This window comes from Piliocolobus tephrosceles, chromosome 2 (assembly GCF_002776525.5).
Source record: "Piliocolobus tephrosceles isolate RC106 chromosome 2, ASM277652v3, whole genome shotgun sequence".
Taxonomy (NCBI): Eukaryota; Metazoa; Chordata; class Mammalia; order Primates; family Cercopithecidae; genus Piliocolobus; species Piliocolobus tephrosceles.
The window spans coordinates 62,915,028-62,930,619 of record NC_045435.1 but is presented as its reverse complement, the minus strand read 5'-3'; the positions used below and the strand labels follow the sequence as shown (position 1 = coordinate 62,930,619).

The 15,592-nt window shown below is 43.1% G+C and overlaps 1 protein-coding gene across 4 annotated transcripts in view; it reads right to left on the bottom strand.

The window, feature by feature from the left end:
* The window catches only part of PDZRN3 (PDZ domain containing ring finger 3), a 238,450-nt gene that overhangs the window by 40,722 nt on the left and 182,136 nt on the right, over window positions 1-15,592 (bottom strand). The window contains exon 1 of one of the 4 annotated variants that reach the window (XM_023199929.2): window positions 9,997-10,357. The exons of the other annotated variants lie outside the window; for them this stretch is intronic. Coding sequence (XP_023055697.1) covers window positions 9,997-10,065 — 69 coding nt within the window. The 5' untranslated portion in view covers window positions 10,066-10,357. Of the gene's footprint in view, window positions 1-9,996; window positions 10,358-15,592 lie in introns of those variants that run through there. 4 annotated transcript variants of the gene reach the window in all.

Here is a 15,592-nt window from a genome sequence, read left to right as displayed (position 1 = left end):
TGCATGTCACTTCTAATGTTATGTGCCACAACCGCTGACACTTTTGGGCAGGGGAGGGGAATAATTGTCCTGTGTGGCAAAACAGGAATGTGTCTGTGTTACGGTAAACTGCTTAATGCACTGGGAGAAAACTTATTCTCCCAGATGTCTGACAAATTACCTCTGTTTTCACTGCTTTAGTGCTGTGAATAGTAAGTGTTTGTTTGCCATATTTGGTTCATGTACTGTTTGTTCACAGAAAAAGATACACTTTTTGCTTAAGATTTCTTTAGCTAAAACATGTAAACTTAGGAAATGTGTTTATAAAAATATGAGTTCTAACTGTAGTTTACAGATGTGTCTTCTCTTTTACAATCAATGTTACAGTTTGAGAAAATCTTTTTTACAGATGAAGAATGCTTTTTTTTTTAAAAAGCGACTTTTTGTACTTTTTGTAAAGATGTTTACAGTCAGCCATCTCCGTCTTTCCCCATTACTATTTCTGATTTACTTTCCTTCAGAATTTGGGGTAGTGGAGGCTTTTAATAAAAGATATTTATTCTTGGGTCTCCTCTTAATATTTTCTTAAATGTCAAATAAGTTTTAAAATTTCTAAGATATATGTATGGAATTACAAAGAATGTTACAATGAATGCCTGTAAACCTACCAATCATAGAGGGAAACTGGCATTTCCCCGTGATGAGGAAGAGATGGGCTTGTCTGTAAGATATACCAGGGCCGGGCGCGGTGGCTCACACCTGTAATCCCAACACTTTGGGAGGCCTGAGGTGGGCGGATCACTAGGTCAGGAGATGGAGACCATCCTGGCTAACACGGTGAAATGCTGTCTCTACTAAAAATACAAAAAATTAGCCAGGCGTGGTGGCAGGTGCCTGTAGTCCCAGCTACTCAGGAGGCTGAGGCAGGAGAATGGCGTGAACCTGGGAGGTGGAGCTTGCAGTGAGCCAAGATCGCACCACTGCACTCCAGCCTGGGGGACAGAGCGAGACTCCGTCTAAAAAAAAAAAAAAAAGAAAAGATATACTGGAAAACCTATATTTATACAAAATGAAGTTGTACTCTAACATCTTACCATATATAAAAAAGTAACTATGATAGACAAAAATTATATAAAACTTTAGGAGGAAAATATTAGTAAGTATTTTTATGACTGAGAGAGAGAAAACACATTTCCTAGCAAAGATTCAACAAGCACAAACCAAAAGAAAAGAGATATATTTGACTATATGAAATTAAGAGATTTCATTCATTAGAAGACATCATAAAGAAAATGCAAAGACAAGCCACAAACTGAGAGATGTCTGCAACACTTACATCTGAGGGGTTGGTATCCAGACTGTTTTTCAAAATCCTACAACCAGGAGAAGATGAAAAATCCAACAGAGAAATGGGCAAAAAGTTGGAGCAGGCACTTTACACACAATGAAGAAACTAAAAAAATGGCCAATATACACAAATATACACTCAACTTCATAATCTGGGTGAAGCAAATTTAAGCCACAGTGAGATACCGCTTCATATTCACTATATTGGAAAACTAAGAAATCAGACAATACCAAGGGTTGGCAGGGATGTGAAGCAACACGAACTTCTCTACCATAATGATGGAAAGCAATTTGACACTAGTAGAACTGAAGAGACACTAGATGCCCTCTCTTCCCCCATCCTTTCACTCATCCACTCATCCATCAGTCTTACCTAATAATGATTCTCCTAGAGCAGTGGATTTCAAAGGGTGATCCACAGGCCAGAAGCATCTAAAATCTAGGGGTAAAGTGCCCAGTGTTTAAACAAGCCCTCCTGGTGATTCTGATGCTTCAAGTTTGAGAACCACTGCCCTAGTGGAATTTTTCTACCTTGAGACTGATATAAGCCTAAGAGTTAAAAACAAGATTCCATCCTTTACCAGTCTGTCACCTTGACAAGCTGAACACCAAAGAGGCAAACAAGAAAAAAAAAAAAAAAAAAAAAGATTCCCCTTGTGGTGAAGAGCGAGGTCAGGCGGATGCTCATAAACTGGTGGGTATTACGTGGAGAGACTCATTCAGGGGCAATCTTTATAAATACTTTTAAAAATGGTCATCCGCAGATATAAAAACATCTACTCCTAGAAATGTACACTAAAGACTCACCAATGATGTTGTTTAATTGACAGTTAGGCTGTAACCTGAAAGCCCCCCAGATGTGGTGTCTATAAATCATGACCCGTCATGGTGATAGCTATATAGCTCTCATCAGAAAGAGGCCCCTGCTCAAACTTATTTCCACAAGAATTCTGCCAATTCGGATTCATTTGGGTAATAAGGTCCTTCCTAAAAATACATTCTCTTCTGGCAGGAGAATTCTACCCATCATCATTCACCTTACTGGAAATGAATCAGATTACTTTTTTATTTACTATTGGGAAGAGAGTATTTGGAGGAGTAGGGGGTGTCTTGTTTAGAAGGATATAGGATAATGCTGGAGCCTGGAGTGATTCACAGAAAGAATATGGTGGGATATATATACATATGCATATGTATACATTATGTAATGTATACATAATATATATAATGTATATACAGCAAATTCCAGAGACTCTTCCACAGTCAGAAACGCTGTCCTTATTTCCTGCTGCCACTCAAATCAAGACCAGTGTGCAACACAAACTGAATACTGGTGCCAATAACATTCTTTAACTTCTGTACTATTTCAGCTTATTCTTTATCACAAGCTGCTGAATATCAGATGTATCTGAAAATTTTATATATTCTCTCTCCTTTAGACAAAACTTCAATAACCTTCAATTTTCTACTTGTAAACTAGATATTACAGAACTATTTGCTTGAAAAAAGTTCTCAAACAAAACAATTTATTTTTGGTATTAACCAACAGATGGCTAAATTTTTGATCCACATCTAAGTGTCTGAGATGTGACTTCTTTGCTGCCTACTCATCCGACAAAGACTCAAGAAAATCTGTCAGAAGGCTTAGGTCACCTAGCAGTCCTCCCTCTTCCAGCATTTAATATAGAACAGAGGCTCTCAAAAGTGAACTTGCACCAAACCCACCTGGAGCCCTTGTGAAACAAATTGCTTGGCCCCACCCCAGCGTCTCTGATTCAGCAGCTCTGGGGCAGGGCCTGAGAAAGCACATTTCGAACAAACACGCTCCCAGGTGATGATGCTGCTGCTGGGCCAGGACCCTACTCTGAGATCTAATCTGAGATCTAAGAGTCCAGAGACTCTTCCACAGTCAAAAGCTGTCCCTGCTTCCTACTGCCACTCAAATCAAGACCAGCAGGCAACACAACTGAACATTAGTGCCAATAATATTCTTTCACTTTCACACTATTTTGGCATATTCTTTATCACAAGCTGATGAATATCATCAAATGTATTTGGGAAAAAAAATTATCCTGTGAGGCTGGCAATTAGTAGACGGAAAAGGGACCCTTTCCCCAAAGTTCACCAATGAACACACAACTCAAAATGCCCTTGATGAACAAGTAGGCAAGCAGGTCACTCCAGGCAGGACACATTCATTCCTGACATTTCTTCTGCAGCACAGCTCGCCTACATTTTACCGTTATGACACCTGTCACATAAATGACGGTGGCACTGCTAGAAACGCTTTGTGGGCTTTAGAGAGTGAAAGCTGTTCCCTGCTTAATCCCACACTGGTCAGAGAATGCAGGAGGGTTAGCGTGGCTCTGCTGTGCCTTCACTCCGAACTGTTGACGGTATTCTTTTGTGCATTACCCACCCCCACCCTGTCCACATTTAACCATAACCTCTTCCTGCATTATTAATGAACACAAGAGAACTCATTTATTAAAGCTGGATATTTTTCACTGTTCCATATGTTTCCTTCTACGTGCCATGGCAGGTGGGTGACAGGAACACAGAGAGAGGGGCTGTCTTCTCTCTTGTGACCCCGTACCACCTGCCTTATGGCAACATGCAGCAGCTGTATCTGTGGAAGCCATTAGAGACCAGGGATATGGACTCATTTGTCATGGTAAAACCCTTCCCAAACCGAAGTGGGATCCACTTGATACATTCTCACTCAGAAGTTAATTTTGGTAAACACATCCTGAACAGTTACTAGTCATGTGCCAGGACCTGGGGTTTCACAGAGAACGATGCAAAGTTCCTACCTTCACAGGGCTGACATTTGTCCAGGAGGTTGGAGTTGAAAACAGGTGATAAGCAAGTCAACAATGTGCAGCAGCGAAATCAACAGTGCACAGAGAGGTTAGAGTGGGGGCGGTGGAGGGGATTTTCTTAGGTCAGGTAAGGTCTCCAGGGAGAGGGACATTTAAGCTGAGCTCAAGGATGAATTGGTGAACTAACTTGCAGGCAGAAGGGAACAGCCAGTTTGCAAAGTCTTGAGAAGGAAGGAATAAGGTGGGTTCTGTGTCTTGAAAGGAGGCCTGCAGGACCAGGGCAGATGAGGCGGGCAGGAGGTTTATGGGAGAGGTCAGAAGAGGCTGGATCTCACAGGGCTCTGTAAGCCACAGTTAATTCACTGAATTCTAAGGGCACTGGGGAGCCAGTGAGCAAGTGGGTGAGCACGTTGGTTCTTAGCACTTGGTGGGTTGGGTGAATGTGTTGGCTGAATGAATGATAAATGAATGTCTTGTGTCCCCTCTGTTACACATCCTCACCTCCGTGGTCCAAACCACGGTCATTTCATTCAACACCTAGTTCTCTTTCTCAATTCCTAACTTGTATTCTTCTTTTCTTACTCCTCACTCTTCCCAACAAACACTACAAAATCCAACTTATTCAACCAACCATGTGCTGAGAAGTAACAGTAGTGATGAGACTTCCTAGTCTACAGTGTAACATGGGAGGCCAAATTAACATATATATGGAAACAAGGTGGAAGGAAGTGCAGGGCACCCTGGGAACACTTCAGAAGGACACCTAAGCTAGGATGGTAGGTATTAGGCCCTAGTCCTAAGGGAAAAGAAGGAAAACTCCTTTATGGTCCCCCAAAGCTTTGTGTCTTAAAGAGGAGACAAACAGAAAGAGGAGAGGTAATCTCTGGTCCTATCCTCGGTCGCTCCTTTCCAGAATCAACATAAAAGTAGTTTATAATCCATTGTTAATTGACAGGAAAACAACAGTTAGTGACAAATAATGGCCACATATTAAAAAATGACTTTCTCAGTCATATGCTGGCCCCATATTCAATAAAGGGCCCTGGTTTGTCAAGGTGGGAGGAGGAGAAGATGGGCTTCCCCCCGTCCCCCCACCGAGAAGGTGTCTTGCTCTGTCACTGTCACCCAGGCTGGAATGCAGTGGCACCAGCATAGTTCACTACAGCCTCCAACTCCTAAGCTCAAGTGATCCTCTCACCTCAGCCTCCTGAGTAGCTGGGACTACAGGTATGCGCCATTATGGCTGGCTAAGTTAAATGTCTTTCTCTTTTTCTTTTGTAGAGATGGGATCTCATCAAGTTGCCCAGGCCATTCCTGAACTCTTGAGCCCAAGCAACCCTGCCACCTCAGCCTCCCAAAGTGCTGGGATTACAGGGCGTGAGCCTCCATGCCCGGCAGAGATGAGCTTTCTTTTTCCATACCTACTTTGCCTACATGAATTCAGAATGTAAAGCTGCTTCTAAAACGAAGCTTTTAGAATTAATAGGCTGTTTAAGCAAACACACTCCTACTTGCAGGAAAATTTTGCCAGGTTCAAAACTGCTGTGTGGAGGTCAAGTTTATGTTCATCCAATTAACCGTCATTAATTGGGTCCATACTTAATCGAACCGTGACCCATCTGACTCTCAGCTGATGCAGTCGCTGTGCTCTACAGCAGTCAGCTCATCTGAGTACTGCATCTAGCTAATTAAATATGCAAGCAGGATTGTGCAAAGTCAAGTTTCCAGATTTCCCCATAAACTGGATTCTGATTTGTATTTACTGTAGAAATCTGTGTTTTTCTACCCAACTGGCTACGAGATTGATGTATAAAGGGTCACAAATCTGTATCAGATCTATAGTTTTCCGGGAAGTCAGAGTTAGTGGTAAAGTTTTTGCTTCTCAAAACTAACAACTTCAAGTGGCATAAGAGGCACAAATTAATCTTACGTGACATTTCCTGTTATTACTGAGAGGCAAAAGGACATGAGCGTTCTCAAATCATCCATTCTTCAGACTGTCTGATAAGCCAGTGGGAACTCTGTGCTACTCTGGAGCTCATTTTTCTCTGCACACCACCCTCCCCTGGTATGAAGGACCAGCAACCCCGTAGGAACCCTTCTCAGGAGGTACCATGTAGCACCTGGGCCTGTCTGAGACTGCAGGGTCTTTATGTTAGCCCCACAAAGGCAAGCATGATTTTTGAAAACTGGCCCGCAGGTATCCTATAAAGTTGGTCATGATTCATTCATTGACGCTGCTGGAAAATGATTTATGCAAGAAAAGAATTCGCAGATGTGGGAATTATAGTGCAGATCTGACTCCCAGTCCCACTATAATTCCTCTGTATGTCAGTTTCTTCTCTTTGAAATAGGGATGACAGTATCACCTATCTCTTCATGCTTGTGTGCAGATCTGATGGGAAAAAGCACAGTGGACACTTGGCATTGTGGCAGCACGTAGTAAGTGCACAATAAATAATGCTGTGGCTGTCGGCAATGAATAGTCCTGTGACTATAGATAAGATTTCCTTATCTTGAAAATGTGCATGCAGACTTTAGGACAATGTGCTAGTCATAATTTCTAGTTTGAAGCTTAACTCCCAATCACAGTTATTTCCTTGTTGCCTCATCAAATTAGCAAAGGTCACCATTTTACAAAGAGTCTCTGGTCGATGTTAGAAGAGGTGGAAGGAATAAATGATACTGGCTGAGGTGCCACTCTGTTCCCCTCTTCTTGGCCTCCACTGGAAGACCCTCTTCAAAGCATCCACAGACTGGCTGTCCCGTTGACCTCACAGTACACGGCTACAAACAAGGCTGGTGCTTAGCCTGTGCTGGAGTCACTGGCATCAAAACCCACAGAGCCACAGACTTTCCCATCCTTACACCCCCAACTGCCACTCCCTGGCCCCAACACCTGGAAACCACCCTTAGCTGGATTCCAGCCACAGCCCAAGAGCTGTGTGGCTCCCTATCCCATTACTCCTAGAACGTGAGCTCTCCTGTGCCGATTAATTTATCCAAGCAGGAGACTGTACTCCTTGATAACCTTAAAGCACCTTCCTTGCTTCCCTGTCCTTTCACCTTAATAGTGCTTGTGAGTACTCAAGGTTACTCAAGACAGGCTAAAGTTTTCCAAATCATGAAGCAACTGTTAAATTTCAAATTTCTGGTAGGCAGAGGCCCTGTCTTGATGTTTCACGCTGCCCTGCAACCCCCACCACCTGGACACCACAGTTACCATAAAAGTATAAAGAACCACTGTACTTGACTGACCCGGCCTTACAACCCCAGGTAGGCAGAAAGCTTCCTCCCCATAGAAGTGTTTGAGTGCCCCTAAATGTCTTGGTGCACCTTTTAATGCATGACCCCAATCACTGATGTGTCTGCACTCTTTGCAATGCCCCTTAATGACCTGGCAACTTTATGTGTTGTTGTTGTTTTTCTAATGTGATTAAAGGTACAATGAGGTATGTGTGCAACAAGAGGCAAAGCCATTGTTCTGCATCATTAAGCTCACAGCAGCCCCCAAAAAGAAACTGTAGGCAGCTTGCCAATGGCCCTAATGAAGAGCATCTCTTTGAATTATCTCTGGATGAGGAAAGGATAAAGTCTGAGCCCTGGAATATTTGATCCTCTTTGTGCTGCTGTTACCAGGGCTTACTGAAGCCAGACGCACCGGACCTTCTGGAACTGTAATTTATGGAAACCTTAATTTCTCTGCTCTAATAAGACTTTGCATAATAAGAGCGAGAATGCAATTATTAATTCCTGCAAGTGTTTTGTGAATTCCTTTATGCTACGGTTCAGGACTCACAAAGAATAGGAGCAAGGGGGATTTTACTTAGTTGGCACAAGGGTAATGGGTCCAAAAAGTAGTTTGAGTTTCTTGAAAATAAATCTGCATGGCTTCCTAAATTGCTGACCAAGTATATTCCAGATGGAAGTCATTTATCAGCAATTTACTGAGCGATGCTTCAGCCAGAAATATTTCCACATAAATTCACCTAGTAAAAAACAAACAACAGAATCCAGGCTCCCTCTTTTGGGGGCAGTTGTGTGTGTTTGTGGGAGGGGCTGGGGGGATTGAGCACAAATAATACAGAAGAATAAAAGACAGGTTCACTTAGATTTGACAGAGATGTGGTAGAGTTACTTTCTGGAGGGTGCCAATGTAATACATCCACAGCTGTGACTGCTGAATTATATTTTCTGTGCATTAATGGTAAAAAGCAAAACATTTTTAAAAGGCAAATTTAAAAAATTACCTTTTGACTTACTACGTTGGGCTATTTCAAATATAGCGGCAAAAGTCTGTAACACAACCACTTTGCCCGAATGATGGCGTCTGCTGTTCCACTTGTTTCCTGCTTATATGTGCTGGACTCACTGAGAACTCCCCAGCTCACTGAGTGGGATAACTTGGCAAACTGAGGACTACAACTCTCCACATGATCACACAAGGGATGGGGGCTAGATCGCCAGTAGCGACAGTGCTTCTGCCCAAGATCTCCAACATGTCTCCCAAATGCTTTGAAAAGGACTTGAGTCCAGTGAAGTCCTGAGTGTGAAGTCACAGGTCGAAAATGTATTTATTCCCAAGACTCACTTAAGATGCTGGTTTTTTGTAAGATATATACCCCTTGCCTAAGGAGAGTACCAAGCCTCAAAAGGTTTGTTTTGACTCTCTCTCTCTCTGTCTCAGTGGGGAAGGCAGACACAGAGAGAGACACTTTTTATTCACCCAGGGTCATTTTATCTTTAGGTTTTGCCCAGAGAGGCAGCCAACCCACTTTTTGCCGGGTCTCACTGTGTCTCTTTAAGCATATCACCCTCTGGTGGCTTAAGCAAAAAATGACACTCAACTGATGGAGAATCAAATTCTTTTTTAAAAAGTCTGGCTCTTTAAAAATTATTATGCCACTGATTGTTATAAATCAAGAAACACACACCCTTTGTTTCTCACTTGCTATAACAACCTTCTTCTAAAGTGCTTATCTAAAAGAAAGCCTTAGCTGGATTATTATTATTTTTATTACTGAAGACAAATTTAAAGAATGATTTTCGGAGAAAATCCTTACCTGCCAAGGTAGGTTACCAACAGCAGTATTAAAACCTCCTAGTTGAGAGTAGGACTTGAATATTTAAAAATAGAACATTTGACAGAGATGTAAGATAAATTATCTGGTTGTATCGTAAATATCCCATTTCACCTCAACTGAAATTTTCATGTTGCTCACAATGACTTAGAAGATACAAGTCATCCGATGTGAATGACAGCACCCAAGATTGAGTCACTTGCTTTTGAAGTTCTTAAAAATTTCAGAGAGAGGTACAGAAATGGCAAGTGAGTAGTACCAATTTGAACCATATGTCTCACTACAAGAATTGCTAAAAGAACCAAATCAGCAGAGGGCTTGGGCTGTACTGAAAGGAGCGCCTTATAACTATTTGTAAACACAGACAAAACCTTGCAAGCATTAATCATCATCCACGTCTTCTCCAACTTGTTCAAAGTGTGCATGACCACTCTTTGACCCTTCGAGTTCGACACTCTGGAGAGAGCTCAGTTGTGACAAAGCCTTGTGACAAGACTGCTTGAAACACATTTTATGACCATCAACATATATTATATTTCCAAATGCAGGCACCAAAGTGCCACTGGATGGAAAATTTTATAACAGACTTGAGAGAAAAGATACAAAAAAGTCAGAAAGGCTTCCTCTTTCAGAACACAAAATATGCGCGCACACACACACACACACACACACACACACACACACAAATTCCCAATACCTTTCCCAGAAGTTACACTTGGCCAGGTGGGTGCCTATGCACTTCTACGGAATAAAATGCAGGGTGTTACCTGACAAACTTCATAGAGTAATTTGTACTGCTCCTCTTGCTTCTGCAGGCTGCACAAACTGCATCCCATGTTTAGAAAAACGTCAAAGGAAGGCTTCCGTCTTCGCCAGCACCCGGGAAAAGCAGCTCCCTTACAGTGCAGGCATTGAAGGTATCCTTGGAGAGCCTCAGGTGAGTCAGGCGACTGCAAAGCTTCACATTGGTGCTGCTCTCAGAGGCTAGACAACAACTCTCTCCCCCCTTCCACGCTTCCCTTCCTCCCCTCGCAGCATGCATGCATGCACGCGCGTGCACACACACACACACGCACACACGCAGACATACACGCACACCACTCCCTCCTCTGAGTGACTCTGGCAGCTGGATTGTGGTCCAATGCACACGCTATATATACTGCTGCTCATGCATATTAATCAGCTCTCATTGACTATTCATAACAGACAATGATACAGAAGCTATAATTGCCAACTATGACAGTTGAAATTTCTCTAATTAACAAGCAAGTGCTCCAGTGGTAGGGAATAATAAAAGACACTAACAATTTTGCAAGCTATTTTCTGGCACTTACAAATAAACATGACTGCATTTTTAGCAAGGTCTCTTAGGATAATCCCTAATGTGTTTTGGCTAAGTAGAAATTCATTTTTAAATATATCATAAAATTTCTGATGATATAAAATGTATTTAATGCTGCAGATAATGATGGCATATAAACGGACTTTATGGAAAGGACATGTTTTGAATAATGTTCATATAATATTTAGTGCTTTACAAACTTGCAGGAAAAATACTCCACATATGAATAAAATATAAAAATTTAAATGGCAGGATATTTCCATGAGTATGCAAAGTAGCTAGGGGTTATAAGGAGAGAGGCTGCCCTACAGGTGAGAAAGCAGATAATCATTCCCCAAATGCATTTTCAATTTCAAAAGCAGAAAGTTATTTGTTGAAGGGCTGCCTAACTAACTGGGAGGAAGAGAAGCAGTCAGCTTCATGCCATCCCCTCAGCTATATAGATGCTGCAGATATTTCAGAGATGATATGGCTGGACTGATTGTCACCGGTTACTACGGATCTGTATCTGATGTTCCATACCTGCCTAGACCTCTGAAGCTGTGCCCTGAGTTGTGTGTGAAGAAAGCAGAGAGCTGCCAGATTATACCTGGGAGGTGAGAAAAGACAACGTTTAAGAATTTTGATTCTTGCTGCCTTGCTTCTCTCCTCCTTCCGCCTCTGTCCCACTGAGTAAGCCTGACAGCTTTTCTAAGAACTTTGTTTTTAAATAAATGATTGCCCCATGCCTGAATGAAATGCACAGGTACCTTTTTTCCCAACGAAAATCGTTGATGTTTAAAATTCTCACAATTGCTTCCAGAGCCTTCACCATTTTACAAAGGTTTCATTTTACAAAGGTTTAACTGTCTCCAAGGAAGACTCCCACGTCCCCTGCTGAGACGTGTCATGGGGCCTGAAGAATAATGCTCCCTTTCTCAGGGAGCTGAGACACACCTGAGACGTGAATAAACCAGTTCCAGTAAAATCCCACTTGGGCTGATGGCCAGCAGATGCCTCTGGACCCATTTCTCAGACACAGAAGACGAGGCACAGTGACTTGGCTCACACCAGCTAACAGCCCTGACTTGCTGGAGGGGGAGGAGCCTTGCTTCCGGGCCCTCACCTGGTGTCACTGCCTGGACCGGAGCAGTAAGCTGGAGCGTGCCACCAGGGAAAGGAAGCCACAGATGGAGCGGGGCAGCTGCAGTAATTGCTGACTTGCTTTGATGCTGTGCAGGGCCCTGTTGACCCATGAGCACGTTTTTGGCGCTTTGGTCTCCTCATCTCTAAATAATAGGTATGATACTAACTACCTTGCAGAGTTTTGTTGCAATGATTTGAGAAAACAAAAGCAGCTCCAATAAAAAAAATAGAGGTCATGCTTCTTCACTCTCCTTGCCTCATCCCCACCCTTGGTCCATCAGTGAGTCTGGTCTGTTCTACCCCAAATTAGATCTCAAACCTGTCCATTCTGCCGGTCGCCCTTGCACACCATGGATTCTCACCTGATGATGTCCAGAGCCTCCTGGGCACTCTCTGCCTCCTCTCCTGCCTACCCACCAGTTGCCTCTCTCCCCTAGTTCATTCCCTACCCAGTCACCAGGCTGGTCTTCACACAGCAGAAATGGATGAATCCACCGTTTGCTAAAAAGCCTTCAGATCACTTCCCATCACTCCTGGATTGAAACTGAAATTCTTCACTAGCACCTACAATGCTCTGTAAAATCTGGCCTTTGTCCATCAATGTCTCCATACCCATCATTGCTCACTCACTGTGGTGGTCACCACACTGCCAGCAAGCCATGCCCTTCCGCAGGGCCTCTGCAGGTCCCTCTGCTGGAACCACTCTTCCCCTTCTCCTTCCTTCCAACGCCCTACCCCCATCTCCGCTCAAATGAAGCCTCCTTAGAAAAGCCTTTGCCGGGTATCTTGTATGAATTTACTTTCAGATCTTCCAAAGTACTATGTCATATCACCCCGTTCATTTCCTTTGCATCGCTTTCCAAAATCAGTAATGATTCTGTTCACTTAATGCTTATGTGTTTGCTGACTGTTTCCTGGTACAAGCCTTTTGGCTTCTGAGGACAGCGACTGGGTCTGAATTTCTACCAGCCCAGGCCCCATGAAGGTGCTCAGGAAACACATACTCGTTGGCTGCATGAAGAGATGAAGGATGACCTGTGCGGTCTCACAGACCCGCCAATCACAGCACAATTGGCAAGTACCAGCAGGGAGAGAAAACAAAGTGTGCTTGGGTGTCCCCACAAAGAAAAGGCTTGCAATCGTGGTTGGCTCTCCTCTCCCAAAGTTGAGGGCCTTTAAGTTAGGTTTTTCACAAGATTCTGTGGTTTCAACGTAGTCCTTCACCTTTTTCCTGCACATTCACAAATAAAAGTAGAAATGGGCCTAAGCTACATGATTAGGGAACTTTTACACATCCTTTTACTCTTTGTTAGAGAGCTTCCCAATCTCAGTAACAAGCTGGGAGAGTTTTATTGCATATGGTACTGTATTTCTGAGCAGTGGCTCTCTAACATTTTGGCCTTAGGAACTCTTTCACTCTTAAAAATTACTGAGAACTGGCCGGGCATGGTGGCGCATGCCTGTAATCCCAGCACTTTGCGAGGCTGAGGCGGGCAGATCACAAGGTCAGGAGATGGAGACCATCCTGGCCAACATGGTGAAACCTGTCTCTACTAAAATACAAAAAATCAGCCGGGTGTGGTGGCACGCACCTGTAGTCCCAGGTACTCGGGAGGCTGAGGCAGGGGAGTTGCTTGAACCCGGGAGGTGGAGGTTGCAGTGAGCCAAGATGGCGCCCACTGCACTCCAGCCTGGTGACAAGAGCAAGACTCTGTCTCAAACATAAATAAATAAATAAAAAATAATAATAATTACTGAGAACCTCAAGGACTGTTGTTTATATGGGTTATATTAAGCAATATTTATCATATTAGAAATAATCAGAAATTTTAAAGTATTTATTCATTAATTCATTTTAAAATAGCAATAACAAACCCATTACATAATAATATAAATAATATTTTTATGAAATGACTATAGTTTCCAAAACAGAAGTTTTTGAGAAGGAAAGCATAGTTTTACATTTTCCAACAGCTCTCTAAGGTCTAGTGTAATTGAGGATAGCTGGATTTTCACATTTGCTTCTAAATTCAAATGCTTGTGATATGTCATGTAGACGCTAGAAAACTCCACTGTATTATATGCTCATAAAAGAATGACAGTATAACATCTTGGTATTTTTACGAAAATGTTTTTGACCTCACAGATCCCCGGAAACAAGGGTCCTGGACCCCCAAGTTGCCCGGGCCTCACTTTGAGAACAGCTGCCTTACAAGGGTACTTGGGTGAGTCTGGTGTCTAAGAGCCTCACACTGCAGGGTGCGGAGAGGAATGGAAAGGATACTAATACAAATTTGACTCATGGTTGGGTTTCCATTCTTGTGATTAATATGTGTCATTTGGAATAAAAAATGGAAAACACTCATGCACCCGTTATGCCTAAAACAAGACACACCAAAGTGTTTTTTTTTTTTTTTTTTTGCATTTAAAGTACCCTTTACTTTGGAAAATCACCTAGCACATTTAGGATGGTGTTTTATTTTCATAATGTTGCTTTCCTGTAGTAAGGAACACACATTGTGTAAAAAAGGAGGTTCACCTGCTTGATGATACACACCGTAGCATTTAGTAAAGCTCATCCCAGAGGCAGTGTAAGGGCAAAGAAAGTCTGTTAGTGACTGCAAGTTATTTATAATAGAACTGTTTTTGAGAGAACAGCTGTCCCAGTAAAAATGAAAAAACTACTGGCCACACAAAGGCACACATTGTTTGGTGAAGATGCTTAACGTCTTTTTCAAGTTAGTAATCACATCACTGGAAAGTGCCTAATAAGCTCACCAGAGCACAAGGCACTCTTCTCGGGTGCTCTGCACCATCAGACGCCTGCCTCTTCCTGCCTTCATGGAAATTAAAAATAAAGTGCAAAGAGGGGTCACCAAGGAACACACAATGAGACAAACAGATAGACAAGGCATATACACAAAGGGCTTAAAGTGCCCAGGGAATATCCCTCATAATCGTTCTTTGAACTTCCATAAGTTATCGGGGTGCTACAGACAGCCAGCAGATGTAGACATGAACTTTTATTTATTTAATTGCTGAATAAGCTATCTAATTCCAGCATATTATTTTCAGCATACTGATTGGATTGTCTATTTGCCTAATACCTGAAATGCAACCTTGTTTTCTCTATTGTAATGATGAACACAGGTCTCACCATGCTATGAACTTCCAGTCCAGCCACACAGACTTCTGGAAGAGTCATATCAAAAAGAAGTGAGATGGCAGGACTGAGGAGGAAACAGGTCTCCGTGGAGCAATGGCATCCCTTTGTTAGGCACTGGGCAGTCACAGGATAGATTCTTCCTCTCTCAAATCTCTCAGACCTGCCCGCTGGCTCTTCTTTCCTGGGGGTCTTTCCATCTTCCTTCTGGATCACACAGATTCACTAATTTGTCTTCTTCCCGGGTGGAACCCCACTCTCCCTTCAGTTGCTACTGTTCTACTGTTCGCCGGGCTAGAACAGTCCTTAACAATACACACACAGCCAATAAACCCATCAAGCTCAAGACAGCCCAATTTCTCATGTGCATGGACCCAACTTCTCTTAGTCTGCCCAGCCTCATCTGTGTCCTCTGGACACGCATGCTGTTTTCCGGCAGCGTTGAATGAACTGGGTCAGGTTCCTTCACACCCTCCACGTCTACACACAGGCCGTGCCCTCTGCCTGGAATGCTCAACTCCATCACCTTCGGGGGCCCCTTAAGTCTCACCTCCTCTGTCCCACCCTCCTCAAAACCCTGCACAATTTCCCAGGTGCTTCCTTACGGCACGATTCACACGGGTGGTCACTTTGTGTTTGCATCCCTCTGTGTTTCCCTGGAGAGCACTCTTCCAGTGCAAGAACCAGGCCTCGGTCAGCGGTATATGCCCACCAACTTCCTCCTCTGATGTTC